Source organism: Corvus moneduloides, chromosome 17 (genome assembly GCF_009650955.1).
Source record: "Corvus moneduloides isolate bCorMon1 chromosome 17, bCorMon1.pri, whole genome shotgun sequence".
Classification (NCBI taxonomy): Eukaryota; Metazoa; Chordata; class Aves; order Passeriformes; family Corvidae; genus Corvus; species Corvus moneduloides.
The window spans coordinates 7,198,288-7,215,705 of record NC_045492.1 but is presented as its reverse complement, the minus strand read 5'-3'; the positions used below and the strand labels follow the sequence as shown (position 1 = coordinate 7,215,705).

The 17,418-nt window shown below is 51.5% G+C and overlaps 1 protein-coding gene across 1 annotated transcript in view; it reads right to left on the bottom strand.

Annotated features, from left to right (window-relative positions):
• Positions 1-8,007: 8,007 nt before the first annotated feature.
• The window catches only part of CTNNBL1 (catenin beta like 1), a 47,390-nt gene continuing 37,979 nt past the window's right edge, over positions 8,008-17,418 (bottom strand). The window contains exons 14-16 of the mRNA XM_032127049.1: positions 14,009-14,146; positions 13,338-13,410; positions 8,008-8,257 (exon numbers count right to left, since the gene is read on the bottom strand). Of these exons, the coding sequence (XP_031982940.1) occupies positions 8,169-8,257; positions 13,338-13,410; positions 14,009-14,146 (300 nt within the window). The 3' untranslated portion in view covers positions 8,008-8,168. The remainder of the gene's footprint in view (positions 8,258-13,337; positions 13,411-14,008; positions 14,147-17,418) is intronic.

The window sequence follows — 17,418 nt, the reverse complement described above, 5'->3', positions numbered from 1 at the left end:
TCCCGCCAGGACTCCCACGCCTCGCTGGGACCCTCCGCACCGCGCTGCCGGGATCACCCGCACCGCCAGAGCCCCGCGGCACCCCCAGGTCCCACAGAGGGAAAGGTGTCTCCCCGGCATCCCCGCCGGCCCCGCTCCCCGCTCCCCGCAGGGCGAGACCCCCGGGCACCGCCGGTCTCGGCGGGGGAGGTTTCAGCACCCAGGACAGCGCCCGGCGCAGAGCGCGGCTCCGCCCGAGCAGCCCGGTCTGGCACGGCCCGGTCTGGCACGGCCCGGTCTGGCACGGCCCGGTCTGGCACGGCCCGGTACCGCTCAGCCCAGTGTGATCCAGGTCAGCTCAGCACGGCCCCAGCGCCTGCAGATGCAGTGCCGGAGGGGCAGTGCCCGGCAGGTGCGGTGCCCGGAGCTCCGGCTTCACTGACAAGGGCCAGGGCCCATCTGGGGGCAGTTTGAGGGGTTTTAGAAACGTTACGGGAAGAGAAAGGACGCGCGTCCCCACATGTATCCCGATCGCTGTCCTAGACTGTGCAAGATTTGTCTCAAAACGAAAAACCTGGAGCTGGGGTGGGTTGCAAGCTCACATGCATCCTGAGAGCCTGGCTGGAGTGTGGCTGGTAGCACCAGAGAGAGGTGCAACGGGCACCCTGCTCCTGCCACGAGCAGGATTCCAAGGAACGGGTAAGATCCCGATGTCCCTTTGGGTGCACAAATCCTAAGGCCAAACCCACCGACAGCACCAGCACTTGAGCTGCACCTCACAGCGGGTCACAGCATCAGCACCTGTGCAATTCATACACCTCTTCTGAAAAGCCTAAAATTCACCAAGGGGCCTGGGGGTGCCAAATTCCTGTCCTAAACACTGGCCTTAGCACCAGGGGAGGCACAGAGCAGACGTCACTCACACGAGAGTATCTGTATGCAACAGAGCAATCAAAAGGATATTATTTTCTCTCTAGATAAACAGAAAAAATCAGATTATTTCAGGTGTTTTCTGCTCTGAGATGACAGATGTTGGCTACAAAGAGATTTTTTAAAATTGGATTTGAAAATACTGTCTTTCCTCACCCTTCCTTTGGCAGGGCTCCAGAAGAAGGAGTGGGGGTATTCTTCCCATTCCTCTCCAGCAAGGCAGGTCCCTGGCCAGGAGCTGTGCTGCCTCGTACCTGCGTTACTAATCAATAATTAAAAAAAAAAAAAAAAAAGTTGTACCTGCTGCAGCATTCACTGCATGTCAGAATAAAGCCTGGCTCAGAGCAGAGCATTGATCTCTGCCCAAGTTCATTACTCCCTCTGGAGATAAAAGCTGAGGGAAGGAGGGAGCAGCGGTGACAGACAAATGGGTGTCACGGCCATGCCCGGCTGCATTCAGAAGTTCCCATGGCTGGTTGGAATCAGAGGGTCCTGCTCCGGGGTGGCAACAGCAGCAGTGGCAAAGAGTCCTGAGGTAAAGCTGCCGGGAGCTGCTGAGCAAACACAGCTGTGTCAGGGAGCAGCTCTGGGCTGGATCCTGACAAAGCAAAAGCATCAGATCTCCCAGAGGCACGTGTGGAGGCAGAACCCACCCACTGAAACAGGGAGATTCATGCACCAAAGGATGGGGTTCATGAACCTCCGAAATAGGGGGTTCTTACACTGAAAGACAAAGTTCATGTACTGAAAGACAGGGTTCATGGACAGGGTCAAGTGCAACAGAAGCAGCAAAGGCCAAGCACTCGTGTGCCCCACATTTTGGGTGATTGGCCCAGTCTTGTGGCTGCTGTCTGGCCCAGGGTCCATCCTCTGCCATTGGCTAGCAAGGAAATAAAAACAAACCCACACTGAAGTGGCAGCTACAGACTGTGGTCCCCCAGACTTGGCACCCCACTTTGAGAGGCACCCACCACAGGCATAGCCAGAGCAGGAGCTGGCAATGTCACCCAGTGGAAACTGCACATCCCAGGCATGGGCAGGGATTCCCGGCTCAAATCCAGCTCCTGCACCCTGACACGAGGGCAGCACAGCCCCCACTGGAGGCCGAGGCCCTGCAGCTGCACCTTGAGGGCTGAAACTTGCCTGTGCACCATCAGAGATATTTAAATCATGCCAGGAGGAAGCAAAGAGCATAAATTCCTCCTGAAGCTGGGAACACCTCCAGAGGCAGAGCCTGAATTAAGCCCCATTTCCAGAAGATTTTCTGCCATCACAGTGGATGAAAAACGGGTACTGGGGCCGTGCAGGGCCTGGAAGAGAGGGAAGTGCCCGTGCCCACGTCTTAAGTGTGCTAGGAAGGTTTGGTTCTCCTCCTCAATTTTAATCCATCAGTGAAGAGGCCTCGGGCAGGTGCTGCCTGTGGGTGCAGCCATGTGGCCCCAAAGAACCCCTGTGTGTCTGACAGGGAAATGAGGGAGGTCACTCACACACAGAGGCAAGAGCAGAGCCAGCGGCTCCCGGAGCAGAGCCGGCACCTGCCGCCTGATAAGGTCCCTTATCTGCTCATTCGTTACTGCTCTGAACAGCCGGCGCCTCCCTCACAGGGCTTCTCTTTCAGCAGAACGGGCCCAGGGACTCGCTCTCGAGGATGAAACACTCCTTATCTCCAGGTTCCTGCCCACTGCTCAGTTCTGCTCGGGGGGCACTCACCAGATGGAGGAATCCAGCGGGCACTTCCATGCAGTGAAACCACAAAGATCCCAGTGGCACCGCATCCACGGTGATCATGGCTTGTGCTCCCACAAGGTTTGCATGTGAATTCCCTGGGACACCTGTCCACTGGGCAAAGGCAACCTGCAACGCTGGAGGGTGCAGTGGAGCTCGGAGAGCTGGATGAGGTTGGAAGGGAATGGGAGTCAGCCAGATCAGCAGCACCTCATGAGGCATCAGCCTCAGAGGGACCCCAGAGCCTGAGGGGCACAGAGAACATCCCCAGGGACACAGCTCCAACCTGGAGCTGCCCAAGGACACCCAGAATGAAAGCAAGAGCATTGGTCCTTCCTGCTGGCTCCCGAGTGCTGCTCATGCTCATTCCAATGCCAACACCCCATGTTCCCTTTTGACAGCAAAAGCTGCCCAGCAACTGGAAGAAAAAAAAAGCTGAAACCCCAAACCCCAGAGCTGCTGAAGCACTAGGGTCTGCCTCATGCATTGTTTTGAAATTCACCTCTTTAAGGGTTCATGTGGGGGCACCCCGAGGCTCAGCACTGAGCTCTCCTGAGGTCCAGGAGCCAATGCTCGAATCTGCGTCTGCCTGGGAGAGTGAATTGGGTTGTTCATCTCTCTGACGGGCAGAATAAACACCCTCCACATTGATACTGAGCTCATTTCTGATACTTGTTTAGAGACTTGACAATTCCTGTATAAAAGGATTTCCTTCCACAGCTGAAGTTTGACATTCCTGCATTATTAGATTATTTGCAAAGGTCTGTGTGCGCTGCAGGAAAACAATGCTCCCGCCAGGCAACATTAGAGCCTGCTCCTCCACAAATCATCCCGGGCGCAGCCAGCCATGGAGGCAGCGCCTGTCGGGATCCCCCGGTGCAGGGAGCAGCCGGGGAGGCGGCGAGTGGGAGCTCAGGTGAGCAAACACAACCCACCCACCCACACTACGGCAGCCACAACAGCATTGAAAATAACAGACCAAGCAGGAGAAGGGTTTTGGGTAAAGGGAACCCTGCTCCAGACACCACCAGCACCATGGGCTCCTTGTGCCACTGCCAGCACAGCCCTTCCCAGCGGCATAACCCGGGTGGGAGAGCAGTGAGAGCATTTCTGGGCAGGGACACGTGGTGTCTTTGTCCCCCCTGCCTGGTTTGGAATGGTCACAGCCCTGTGTCCCTGGCCCCCTACCCTGAGGAGCCCTGGGAGTCCCAGCACGATGTGGGAAAGGCAGCAGGAACTCCCCCCAGCATGTGGGGCTTTGGGACTCAAAGGCCTCTGCCCAGAGCAGCCCTCACACAGGGAAGTCTCCAAAGCATAAAATTCAGAAGAAAATTACTTGAGAAGAACTATTTCTTCAGAGAACTCAAGCCTGTTTCCACACCATTAACTCCTTCCTCTGCAGAACCCACTGCCAGGTTCCCGATGGAGAGGAGCAACATCACAGGTGTCTGTCACTATGGAACAGTTCCCTCCTTCCAAACCATTAAGCACCAAAAAAATTAAATGTAAAAAACCAACCAAACAAAAAAATACCACAAACCAACCAGCCCTTCCCCCTCCAAATAATTTCCTGCCCCAGGAGAAAAGCTTTCCCTGAGAGCAAGGCCTTAAAAGAAAAAAAAAGTATTAAAAAGAAAATCAATAGTGTAAGTGACTTATTTTGCAGCTGATGGTTTGTCCCCAGTGCTGACAGCCTCTCGCTGTATTTAGCACAGCCTCAGTCCCTCCACTGGGATATCAGGAGATGTTCCTCAGCCATGATTTACACTCATTTCTCCCCGTTTAGGGAGGCTCAGCCGGGAGCAGAGCTGAAGATGAATTTGGACACACAGTGAGGACGGTCGGTGCCTGTCTCCTGTGGCCAGGGCGAAGTGCCATCAGCTCCTGCCACTCCCAGCAGGAGGAAACCAGTGCTCCCACCCTCCCTGATACTGCCAGCACTGCCACCCCCTGCACGGATGGTGTCACCATTCCTCTCCCTCCCTGTCCCCACACCTGCTTCCCCAGGACTCACCCCAGGATTCCCCCAGCCCCAGCCAAACCCAGCCTGGCCTCAGCCCAACCAAACCCCACTGGGGCAAGCGCCTCCATGGAGCAGAGGAATTTGATGACCCCACAGACTGAGAACAGCATCTGCCTCATCCCTTGCTGCTTTCCTGCTTTAAAACCCTGCACTGGTGCTCAGCAGCCTCATGCAGCTGGTACCGAACCTGGATCGGTGCCCTGGCAAAGTCCAGATGTCTGGGTGACGGGCTCATCCCTGCCTGCAGTGGCCACTGCCCACAGCTCATCTCAGCCTGGGGCAGCCTTGGGCATTCCCAGGGGTCAGACCTCCCACCACTGCATCCCAGGATCCTGCTGCAGAGGGAAGCATGAAGCACCCCAGGTGTTCTGCTGAAGAACACCCTCCCAGCTCCTTTCTCCTGGAGGGCAAGTTTCCTGCTTCCCATCACCAGAGTGCCTCATCCATCATGTTCCCTCTAATTACCTTCTCATTTACCTCTTTAGTCAAATCTATTTACAGTCAGAGACAAGAAAATGCAGCCCAGGGAGGGGTGCGATGGAGAGGGGGTCTCTGTCCCTGCATGTTCCACTGCCCTGGGCAGAGGCTGTCCCGGTACCCTGAGAGCAGAGGGGGCACAGGAGTGTGGCTCAACATGCTCAGGGCTCACAGAGGAGCCAATGCCACCAGGCTCCTGTCACCCAGTCCCTGCCATCACTCCCAGCAGCCCAGAGTCCCACAGGTGCTGCATGTGGGCTGTGCCACTCCCACACCCCTTCCCAAAACCCACACTTAGCTCAAAAGCCAACAGTGATGCTGCTGTTCCATGGCCACAGAACCAGCAGGGTTAAACCAGGACACAGTTTCCCCTGTCTGCAGCCTATGGATGCTTCCTCAAGGAAATCTGTTATTAGCTCCACCTTTTAATCCTCCCTCAATTACAATAACATCATTCTCCACAACTGCCAAGACTCGGGGTGCCCATCCTCACACCTCCAAGGCTTTTCTGTGCTGCTCAGTATGACAGCACAGAGCTGGCCAGAAGCACCACATTAAGCTGAATAATTACCTTAATTAATAACAGTGGGCCCAGATGGGCCCCCAGCCCATCCCAAGGATCAAGCCAGAGGATCCAGTGTTTCCCAGCAGTGGGACATGGGGCTGGGGTGCGGGTGCATGGCAGGGCCTGGTGTGATCATGAGGATCACAACTGACTGGGCTCCTTTGGAGCAGTGGGGTTCCTCCCTCTGAAAGAGCTCGGAAATTAGAAGAGAATAATTCATCATCCACCTTGTAAAAGCCTGACTTGCAGGAACCATCTCTGGGCAAATTCCTCAGCAACATCTGGAGCACCCTCATCCATCACAGGGACAGTGGCTGGGCTGGGTGGGATGCACACTGCCATTTCCTAATCCCACAAATTCCTCCTTCAGCTGGGGAAGACAAAAATACTCATGGCAAGGTGTTCCTGGCTCCCCAGGTGCAGCACCATGGCCCCGAGAACTGTGAGGGACACTGCAGTGGCAGCACCACGTTCCACGCCCTGCAGAGGGAACACCACCTCACAGGATGTTGCTGAGGCCCAGGCCCCATCACCAGCTGTGCCTGTTCCTTCTCCCGATCCAGGACAGCAGACTGCTGGCAGCTGGAGCAGTGCCAGGACCCTTCCCTGCTCCCCAGGGAGTCCAGGGAACCCACCCACACCACCACGCTTTTGTCTCCTCCAGCCCGTGTCCCTTGCTGCGAGTGCTTCCAATGGAGTTCACTGGCACAACCCACTGGGGCAGTGACCGACGTTTCACTCCCAGCAGATGCTGCAGGAGGTTTTCCCCATCCGAGAGGAGTCAACTTGGAGCAGGAATCATGCACTGCACACCCACACCAGCTCACCAGCTGTGCATGGAAACGATCACATGTACACACACACGTGTGGCAAACACAGTGAAATCAGGTTTAAAATGTACACTCAGATTTCTAAACATACCTTGCCCTTAGGCAGTTTATTGCAGTTTTCTCAAGAATTTCCCTACCCTTTTCTCCCCCAGATACATGGCCCCACTTCTCAGCTGAAGCTGTTCCACGTTCACTACATCCCCTTTCCGCTCTGTCTCAAACCCCTCCCTTTCTCCTCAGCTCCTCCAACACAAGTGCAGTGAGGGAACAGCCAGTCCCCTTCCAGGGAAAACCAGAGACCAGCTCTGATCACAGTTCCTGGTATGGAAAGGGAATGATTCCCAGACTCAAGTAAAAACCTAGCCACACCTAAAAGCTAAAGGAAAAACTACCTTTAAGGAAGCAGCTTGAAAACAGAAGAAAGACATGAGGAATGTAACAAGTTCTGCACAAAACTGCTGCTGAAGCCACGACTTCCATGCTGATCCCCTGAACACCAGCGTTCAATAGCGCCAGGCCAGCAGTGTCTGTGCACTCAGGATTGAAGGAAGCCTTTAAGCTTCCCTGACAATGCATTTTTCTTGGAGATAAAAAATGAATGCTGCCAGCATGCAAATCTCTCTAAATTAGGCACGGCCCAGCTTGCGGGAGCCACGATGGTTTGTGATGACAGTCATTAACTCTAGCAGCATAAAAGAGGATGCAGGAAAATATCCTCTGCTACCTCCTATCCCAGTTGGGAGGCCCGGCTCAGGGAAGTGCCAGAGTCTGGCACAATGACACCCAAAACCACACTGTGGTGCAGAGGGTGATGAGAATGAGCTGTGGACCCTACCCCTGAGGCAGGCAGGGCTCTCCCTCTCCTCTGGGGACTCACTGCTGCTCCAAGAGCTAAGCTCCCTGTCTAGGAACCACAACACTGGTTTTCTACTGAACAACCACAGCCAGACCCAAAGCTGACTACGAAAGGAAGGCGATGAAATTTGGGCATGTCACCGCTTACCTCCCCTCACTCTTAGTTCTGGGTAAAATCCCAACAGACTCATTCCCTCTTTGCCCTCTTCAGCAGGGAACAGTGACCAGCCTGTGCCAGAACCTACTTTCAATTCCCACTCACCTTCGGGAAGATTTACCAGGAATGGCTGATGTGGCCGATTCCTGGATCTCTTCTGCCACTGAAGAAGGGATGAACTGGAGACACATCACCACCTCAGCCTCCCAGGTTCCCGTCAGAGCAAGGGTTGTACATTTTCATTAACTGATCAGGCTGGAGTAACTTGCAAACAGTCTCTCGAGCCATCCAGGCTTCCTCTCTGCCCTCCCTGCCATGCATACATTTGTATTGTTTCACAATGATCCTTGGCAGCTTGATTTAGGGAGAAAAAGGAAAGAAAGAGAGGAACTTCATTCTGGCTTTGTGCTGGGTATGCAGCTGCAGCCCCACTCCCAGAACACTGCTCAAATAACAAACCAGGAACTAAAAAAAAGCAAACTATCTTTAATATCTCCCAAATCCCATTTAGAAGCAGTTTCATAGAAACATCACTTTCATCGTGCAATAGAGGCTGGAGGAGGGGCAGAAGGAGGGAGAAGTGGTGCCACGTCCTTGTGGGCAGACACAGAGGTGTCTCCCAGCTCCTCAGAAATTCTCCAGCAGATCCAGGATCCTCTTCTGCTCGCTCTCCCGAAACTCCTGGTTCTTCCCGTCCCCAATGTTCTCTGCGTACTCTGCAGGGAGGGAGCAGAGGGACACAGGCTTTGAGTGCAACAGGAACAAACCAAGGGCAACAACTGCAGACACCACAGCACAGTCTACACCCACAGCCACAGCACACAGCCAAATGGGAATTAATGCAAGCATTGATGGTTTTCCTGCCCATCCTCAGGGTTAAAGCTTTGCATAACAAACACCTACTGACACTCACTAAAGCTTTTGTGGCAGATGGAGGCAGAGAACTCCCTGCTCTGGTCCAAGCAGACACCAGCACCCAGGAGCATCCATTCCCTGGCATGGGAATCATGGCATTATGTCCAAGAAATGCAAACAGTACCATAAATCACTGCAAATCACTGGCTTCCTAGGTCCCTTTGGACACTGAGTGTCATCAGGGAAGGTCAGGCCGGGTCTGTGACAACTGTTAATCATTCCCAGCCCTGGGTTTAACCTCCTGCTGTCCAAGCATCCTGAATGAGGATTTTTGTCGAGGAGACCCCAATTCCTCCATCTACCGCTGCTTTTAACCACACAGAAGAAAAGCCACCAGTTCAGATTTAACTACAAACCAAACTCCTTGTCATCAGGCAGAGGACACCACACCCTGACCATGGTCTTGCCCATCCATGCACATGGCCAAACACCACGGAACTAAACATTCCCTCTGTAGCTCTCCTTCCTGACATTCATTTGGAGCTGGCAGCTCTCATCCCCTACCAGCTCCCTCCTTCCTGTCACCAGAACCTGCATTTTCAAAGACGGTTTAAAAAGAAAAAATGAAAAGCAGGTTCTGAGCTGCGGAAGCAAGAAGCTGAACAAATCTGAGGAAATCAGGAGCAGGCTGATGGCTAAGACAGCGCTTCCCTGCCTCCGCCTGCTTGCATTCTTTTCCTTCTTCCAAACAAACAGAACAGCTTGTATTCAGCACTGAATGGTAAGTTGCTGTAGAAAGTTTGCTTTAATATTTATACGTTTAGCACTGCTACACGCTCTGAGCTCCATCAAAGACTTCGTTACAGGAGCACTGAAAGCACTGAGGACATGCAGAAGTTAGCTGATGTGGGAGTCTTCCCTCCTGTGTGCACTCTCTCTCTCTCTCCATGTAAAAGCAGTAAGCTCTTTGTCAGGCTTCTGGGAAAAATATTTTTAATATTTATAAACCGCTCCAGTACCTGTAACACGAGCAGGTGGTAACAGTGAGGTTTGCTGCAGGTGAACCTGAGCTGCCCACTGTCCCAGCAAAGGGACCAGCTCAGGGTACCTTCCCTCAATGGAGGAGCTGCTCTCCACAGCTCTTACAGGCAGCAGAAAGCTCCTACAAGGACAGATTCCTTGTAGCTCCCTGTGTATGGGCTGATTGCTGTGGGGCAGCCTGGCCCTGCTGCGCTGTGTGTGTGCTTTGGCCAAGGGCTGCACCGGGGATCCTCAGGCAGGAGACAATCCCAGTGCACAGGAATCCTGGTCCCCTTCCCAGCCAAGGCTGGCACTTAGCTCAGGCTCCCTCTCCCCTCAGGCAGTACCAGAGCATCCCTGGGAGCTGGTGGAAGAGCTGGCTCTGTCCCCAGCAGCCTTTTCCGTGCTCCATCAGGGTAAGTGCCTCTGGAACAGCCCCACTGGGTGCGAGTGCTGCAGTTCATTGCAGCCCAAGGGCACCATTTCCCACCGGCAGTGGCCTCTCCCAGCCCAGGTCAGGGACAGCCATAGTCTCCAAGCCTGGCACAGCCAGCAGCTCTGCCCTCAGCTCTAAGGATGGCCAGACTGCTTGGATGAGGGCTCAAGCAGGGAGCTGCTGAGTGCCACTAATGACACTGCCCTTCCTTTGTACCAGGAGATCACCCAAACAAAAACAAGACAAAAATTCTTTTTATCTTGTCCAAATGCTCAGCATTTCTCCTTCTAAACATCTAGGCTTTGTAAGACTAAAGCCCCAGTGACTCCAAGGCAGAATGTTTACTGGGTTATGACAGCTACTAATGCTCATTTGAAGCATTAGCAGCTTGAAGACACCAGATAAAACCCCCAGAACCAGGCTTAAAAAAGTAAATCTCTGACCGAGATTTTATGTATTTACTTTTTTATTTAAAATTCCACTCCTTCACTGAGACTGCTAAAAAAAAATTCAAATGTAAGCTGCCCCTGCCAACAGTTAACCAGAGCTTACACACTGCTGTAGCTACACAAAGGGAAAGGGCCCAAGATTGGTTTCTGCTTCATTAGACAAAATACAATGGTTACAGAACAGTAAAAATCAATTGGGAAATACTGAGGCTTGTAATAGATATTGGAAGCTCCAGAGCCTGCACAGATGGAGGCACCATGAGCCAGACTGAGCTCCATCCTCAGAGCACACTGACCCTTCCTTTGTGCTTACCTGTGCTAACAGGTTCGGGCTGGACTGTGCAGCAGACATTCCACATGCCCAGCTCCCAGCGTGCCCGCTCACCTGGCACCAGATGTGTCCTGGGGAGGGGCCTCAGCAGGAGCAGCTCTGACAGAGCTCCCGAGGCAGCCAGGACCAATGGCTAGTCTCTCTGGATCAGTGAAAAACAGGGAGATTTGCCACTCCAGAGCCAAGTATTGCTTCAGAGAGGCCTGTGCCTCACTCTGTTCCCAATGACAGATGGAGACCAGGCACCTCCCCAAGATACAGACACTGCTGCCGTCCCAAACCCAGCCTCCACTCCCAAAACATCTCCCTAGCCAAGGCACACACCACTCAGTTGTTTTCTTCCAAAGCATAAACTAACTGTCCTGTTGCAAGAAATGCTTGATCTTCCAGAAAAAGGAAGTGTGGGAGGACTGGTCAGCCTGCAGAAATGCATTAATGAGCCTCCCGTTATTCCCTGCCCACTCCTCCCCCTTGAAAGCCCTACCATAAGAAAACAGTCTCGCTTCCTTGCTTGCATCGTAAGTAATTCTGAGCCACCCCAAGGGATCCATCAGCTGTCAGGTTGCCAGAGAAACATGGAGAATATGTAGGCCATAAAAATCAAACTAAAAACTGAGCACCTAATTAGTATGCAAAAATAGAAAATAAAAACTGAACAAGAGCAAAACACTGAACAAAAAGTAAAAATAAACCGATCCTCATCTGTCCTGAGAGCAAGTTGGGAAGTAGCCTGGAAACATTCCAGCCAAGGCTCAAGCTCCTGATCTCTCAGTCACTTGCAATAGTCTCGTACAGTTGACTCCAGTGAAGTTTTGGAAGTCCCTTGCTGGCCCCAGCAGCACACTGCAGGGTCCACATCCAAACCCCTTTGCCTTCCTGGGAAGCTGTGTCCAGGGAACTGACTCCTTCAGAGAGGCAGGTGCATGTCCCAGGTGTCACTGCTGTTACAGGCTGGTGAATCTGTGCTGACCACAGATGTGGACATAGGTGTGCAACTACTGAAAAGCTCAAATATCAGAGCCCAGACTGCAGCTGAGCCCAGTGCTGCTCCTGCCTCCCGGGTCCCACTGCAGATCTTCACAAGGACCCACTAAGAAATTTATCACTGAGGTTTTGACTATTGTCTCTGAAGTCCCTAAAACTGGCAAGTATAGGAGTTGGGGAGAGCTGCAGTCAGAGCCCAAACTCTGTACCCATCCCTGCATTATTAACAAGCCAATGTGCCCCTTCAGGCAGGGAATGTGGTGCTGCTGAGAGCACCCAACCCAGCACGACCCTGAGCTTGCAACACCCGATACAACCACGGAGGAAGTTTCACAATGCAAGTCACTGTCTGGGAAAGAAAGAATCGGATGAAATTTTAATGCAGCTGCCCTCCAATTCAGCTTGGTATGTAAATCAACAACCCAGAGCCGTGACTGTGAGGTGTGCAAATCCAGCGAGGTCTGCAGACATCTCCCTCAGAGACCCATGGCCCAGGGCAAGTGTAGGAATCTGAAGGCGGACGTGTGCCATACTCCACACTGGAAAGGGGTGGTTCAGAGGCAGGAATTTTCAAGTATCATAATTAAAATCAGAAAAGACATCCTATGCAGCCCCCCTGCTCACCAGCAGGCATTAACTTGCACTTTGTGGCCAAGGACAAGGGCCAAAGAGATTGCCTATACCTGCAGGTAATCTTACATTGTCAGAAAATCACTCTTATTTTGTCATGCCAGCCAGCCTTTTGATTCCTTTTTTCCTGCATATGAGAAGGGAGAAAACCAAGAGGTTCTACAGGAAATAAGCTGTGTGTACCTGCCAGCGTTGAAGTGCGGGCAAGAAAAGCCCAGGAGAACATTGCTGCTCCCAAAGAAACATTGAAACACATCCCACAGCCCAGTATCCCAGAAATGCTGCCAACCTTCTTTTCCCTCCAGAAGAAAAACAAACTCCTCGCCCCACACTGAAAACAACACAGCCCCTTTGGACCAGACACACTCCATAAGGAAGCATGTTCTCTGGGCAGCTCTGGTTCCCTGCTGCTCCCACTAAGCCTCTCAGCTCCGAGGGACCATGGGAAGAGGCTGAGTCCTGCCCTCCTCTCCCTCAGTTCCAGTGGCTGCTGCTGCTAAAGGACAGCAGGCTGCAGAGGGCCACAGCTCAAATAGGCATTGCTCTAATTCACCATGAGCATTAAAAATAACAAGCAGTACTTTAAAACTGGGATTGCAAATCACAACAGCTACATTTTAAAGCTATGGAGGATACTTTAATGCTATAATCCATATTAATCTGACACTAAGAACAAGACAAATACACCGTGGATACTAATATGGTGCAGATGGTAAAGTGCAGGGCCATGTTAATGAAAGATGAGACTCCACTATTCTTCCCTCTAGCAGGCGTGTACACTTCCCTTAAATATTTACTCTCATGTTAATGCCAGCAGTGAATTCCAGCCAGGCTGGAGCTGATGGAAGCGTGAAGTGATGTGCTGTTCTCTGACAGCAGCTACAGCAAGTGTCCTAACTCTGAGGCAAAGCAAAGCACGCCACTAATCAGGGTGATTCCAGCCCTGCCAGGATCTTGGAACACTGCTCAGCTGCTGCCTGGAGATGCTCAGGAAGCCAAGGAGAATTACATGAGAAGGCTCATCCTGCGCAGCGATGACCAAGCTGTCCCTGGTAGCAATGAGACACTTGCACAGAGATATCTCTACTCACCCTTCAGGATGTGTCGAACAATTTTAATGGAGCTGCCTCTCATGTTCAGGATCTGGTGGACCCTCTGACGAATCTGATGGGGAGTAGGAAAGAGAAGAAAGAGCTCTTCAGTGCAACACAAGTCCATGCACAGCCCCACTTTTTCCCACTTTGAGGGATAAGCAGAGACCTGAGGACCACAAAACCAACTCAGTCTTGGCAGCCCTCAGCATCTGCTCAGGAACACCCAGGAAGGCACATGGCACAGAAATAAGAAGCCACAGAATGCATTCACAAACCCCAACATATTCACAGAGGAGGCAGAGATGCAGCATTTTGCACAGATGAAGAAAAGCTGTAGCTGTGCTTTTGTGAGACCTCCCAAGAGCAGGCCGCTTTCCCCTGCTCTCTCAGCAATGGCATCAGCAAGGCCTTTCCATTTCAAACCCTGACCTTGCTCATACAGATTATATGAATGTAGTGACATCAGCTTCTGTCTCCACTAATGCCCTCCTATCTGCTGCAACCTGATGGAGCTGTATGGACACAAGTGCAATAAACAGGAGGTTTCCTCCAAAAAAGGGAATTAGAGACACAATTACTCAACGCAGCAGCATTTACAAGGATTTAGAGCCTTGTCTGCACCATGAATGGAAACACAGATCATCTGCCAGCCTTGTACACAGCTTTACCTGGGGAACGTTGGCATTGCAGATCTCTGCCATGATGTAACAGATGAGCTGCAGCACAAAGAGCCCGGCATCCAGACGACGGAGATAGAATTCATCTTCCATGTCATCGTCTATGATCTCTCCTCGACGCACCATGTCCTGTAAAGCCATGCAAAGGAAAGGTGTGAGGATTCTCTCAGAGCACTTCCTATTAGGAGTGGCAAAATGTTGGTGGAATTTGTGGTTTCTTAAGAACTGTTTTGTTCCCCCAAACGTTATCAGCTATATATTTCTTGCTGAAGGAGTATTTTTAATAATTCATTTAAATTCATAAAACATTTCATTCGGTTTTGAAGAAGTTTTGCCTTTGCTGGTCATGAAGTGTGTCCATCTGCAAGTTAAAATTTTAATTTAAACATACAAATCACATTTCTACATTGAGGGGTGAGAGTGTGTGACTATGGAACAGACCCATGTATCCGTGATTTACAAGTTCTTTGTGAGAATGGAACAAAACCTGCTCTTTTACTGGCCATCTGAGGGTGCTGTTCAGCAGTGCAGAACATGACTCCAGCACACTCAAAGACCTATCTAGCTTCCAGCTTCATAATTGACTGATAGATGAGAAAACACATCTGAAAATCCTGCACAAGGCCAGTTTTTCCATGCCCAGCCAGGCTCTCCCAGCTGTGTTTATAAGGGGTGCTGCCAGGGCAGAGGCAGGCCAGGGTCTTTTAGCCAAAGAGCTCTGACTCCCATGGGAATGATGACCCACCATCCATCCTTCCTCTGTATACATGAGTTTCACCAGTGAGAGCTGCCCAGAGGGAGGCCAGAGGAAGAGAGCAAGAGGCCATTCCATTTCTCCACTCCATTCCATCCCTCATGTCCAGACAGCCCATCTTCTGCAAAACACTGGCAAGAGCTGCCTGGCAGTGAGCTCAGAGCAGCCTCCTCCGAGCTGGCCCCGGGATGTGCCTGCGCTCCATCCTCATGGGGGCTGACGGGCCCAAACAACTGTGCCACGTGTCACCTCCTGCATTTTGGGATTTGTCTTCTGGTTTCGTTCTTAAACAAAGGAAGCAGCTCATCAGCCCAGCGAGCTCGCTGCAGCTCTGTGATTTATTCTGCAGCCGTCTGGCAGGTGGGCGCACGCCGGCGGAGCAATATTTCCTCATTAGAGCCATCACCTGCGAGTGCCCCGTACCTGCAACGCTCCACAGGACGCGCCTCCTCAGGCACTCGTGCTCCAGGCACATGCAAGGTCACCGGCACCAAAGCTGACTGAGGCTGCCAAATGTGGCTGTTCTGCCAAGCCAAGCCCTCGCATCTAATGGTGAGCTGAGAGTTTTAGGCACAAGAAGGAAAATGAGCCCTGTGCAACTCTCCCTGGAGGGGGGCAATGGATGCTCCTTGGACAGAAATCTGATGGAGTGACTTAGACAGCTGATGCCCACTTCCTCTCGAAAGGGAGAGGAAAGCTCAGGTAGCGAAATACTTCTCCTTTCCTCCTAGAAATCCAGTCTGTCAGTAAAAGAACAAGTTTTAAAGCCAGTGCCTTCTTAATTGTGCCGTCAGATCAACGGCTTTGGCTACACTCAGATGTAACACTTTAGCATCAGATCCTGAAGACTCCAACATATGCATGATAGTCATTTACTCCATGTTCTCAAAATCATGGGCACAGGCATGAGTGGGCAAAGCCTGCATGTGAGCTCTTGCCAGTAAATAGAAAAATCCAATTTTGTGCAGGGAGTGACTTCCCTCACCCTACATCCCTGCCAAATGGCTCAAATCTGGTCTCTAAAGCTAAACAATGATGAGTCTGGCTAGCAGGAGAGCTGAATAGTAACTGAATTATCGAAAAAAAATTCAAGAAAGACAACACACTCACTCCTGAACCAGCGCTCACACTATGCACTGCACACAGGCTCACTGGCTGCTCTGCTCAACAGTGCTAAATTCCTGAGCAGAAAAACAACCACAGGCCAGGACTCTGAATCTCCAGAGCAAGAAACAAAGGCCGGGTCTGCTCTGTATTCTGATCCGAGCACGGCGATCACAGGAGCTGGATCCAGGCAGCTGCAGTCTTGATTACACAGCGGCGGCAGCTCTAACAGCCCCCCTCGGCAGAGAAGATTATTCTGTGCCAGTAAATTAAGCAGATATGAATTAGAAGACAAGTACAGTTTTAAGGTGCCTTTTCACAGTCCTTTTATTTTTTTTTCTTAAAACCACAGCCACCCTTTCAGTGCTAATCTGCCTCCAGTACAGTAGCAAGCAGCCCCCTTCCCACTTGGTCTCTCTTTCAAAGCTGTCAGTCGCTAACCTCCAAATGAGCGCTCAGGTGCCATTTCTAATCTGCCAGCAATATGTACTGAGATGCCCCTTGCTGATGGGAGAAGACAGCAGTAAGATGGGCTTCTGTGAAGCTAAAATGAGCTTCTCTCACACTAATGAGGCAGGACTGACAGGCCTCGAGGTGTCAAGTAGAGACTTCAAGCCTAAAGATGCGATGGATGTGCCCGTGCTGTACCAAAGATCACACTGCTCCACATAGGCAGTGGAGGAGATTTCTGCATCCTCCTCCCTCCTCATCTATCACTCACCGCCCAGCATGCACTGCACAGCTGGGCAGAGCAAAAGGAATGGGTACTGATCAAGAACAAAGAACACCTCTAGGATCCTGGTTTTACATCCTCACCACGTGGAACAGCGAGGCCAATCCAGGTGGACAGAAATGAGCATGTTCCAAATAGCTGTGCACCAAAACAACCACCACAATGTGTCTCTCACTCTAAGGATGGAGTTTCTCCCCTTACTATTTTCTGTCTGTAACACTGGGGACAGCCGAGGGATGCAAGATATGTTCAGGAGGGGCCTTCAGACCACAGGCTAAAAGCCACGCTCACAGCCATCACGTCCTGCCCTCAGCACAGCTCCAGGCAATTTGGTCTTTCTACACCAAACTGAAAGGATGGGCTGACACAAATCCCCACCTGTTATCCCCACCTGTGGATACCACACTCATCCTAGGAGTTCCACCTCTTCCTTTCAAGGAATGGAGTGGCTGAACTGTAGCACAATTAGCATGTAATTTGTAAGTCATTATAGCACAAAGTGTCTGGTGAGAATATTTTATTGAATTAACCTGATGAGCATAATTTTCCGTGGAACTATAAAAATATTAAACTATCTCTTGTCACTTCCTACCATCTTTAGAGATCATCAAGGCTATCGCTGCCACCCATAATTATACCTCATTTTAGAGAGAGGTAAAGGCCACAGGATGTTGCACCATTTCCTACAGAAATAATTAAAGAAATTGAGAGGAGAACAAAGTATTTTCATTAACTAAAAACTCTGAGAAAAGTGCTAAGACAGGCATCAAGTGTTGGAGACAACGCTCTCATGGACTTTGCCCCTGGGTT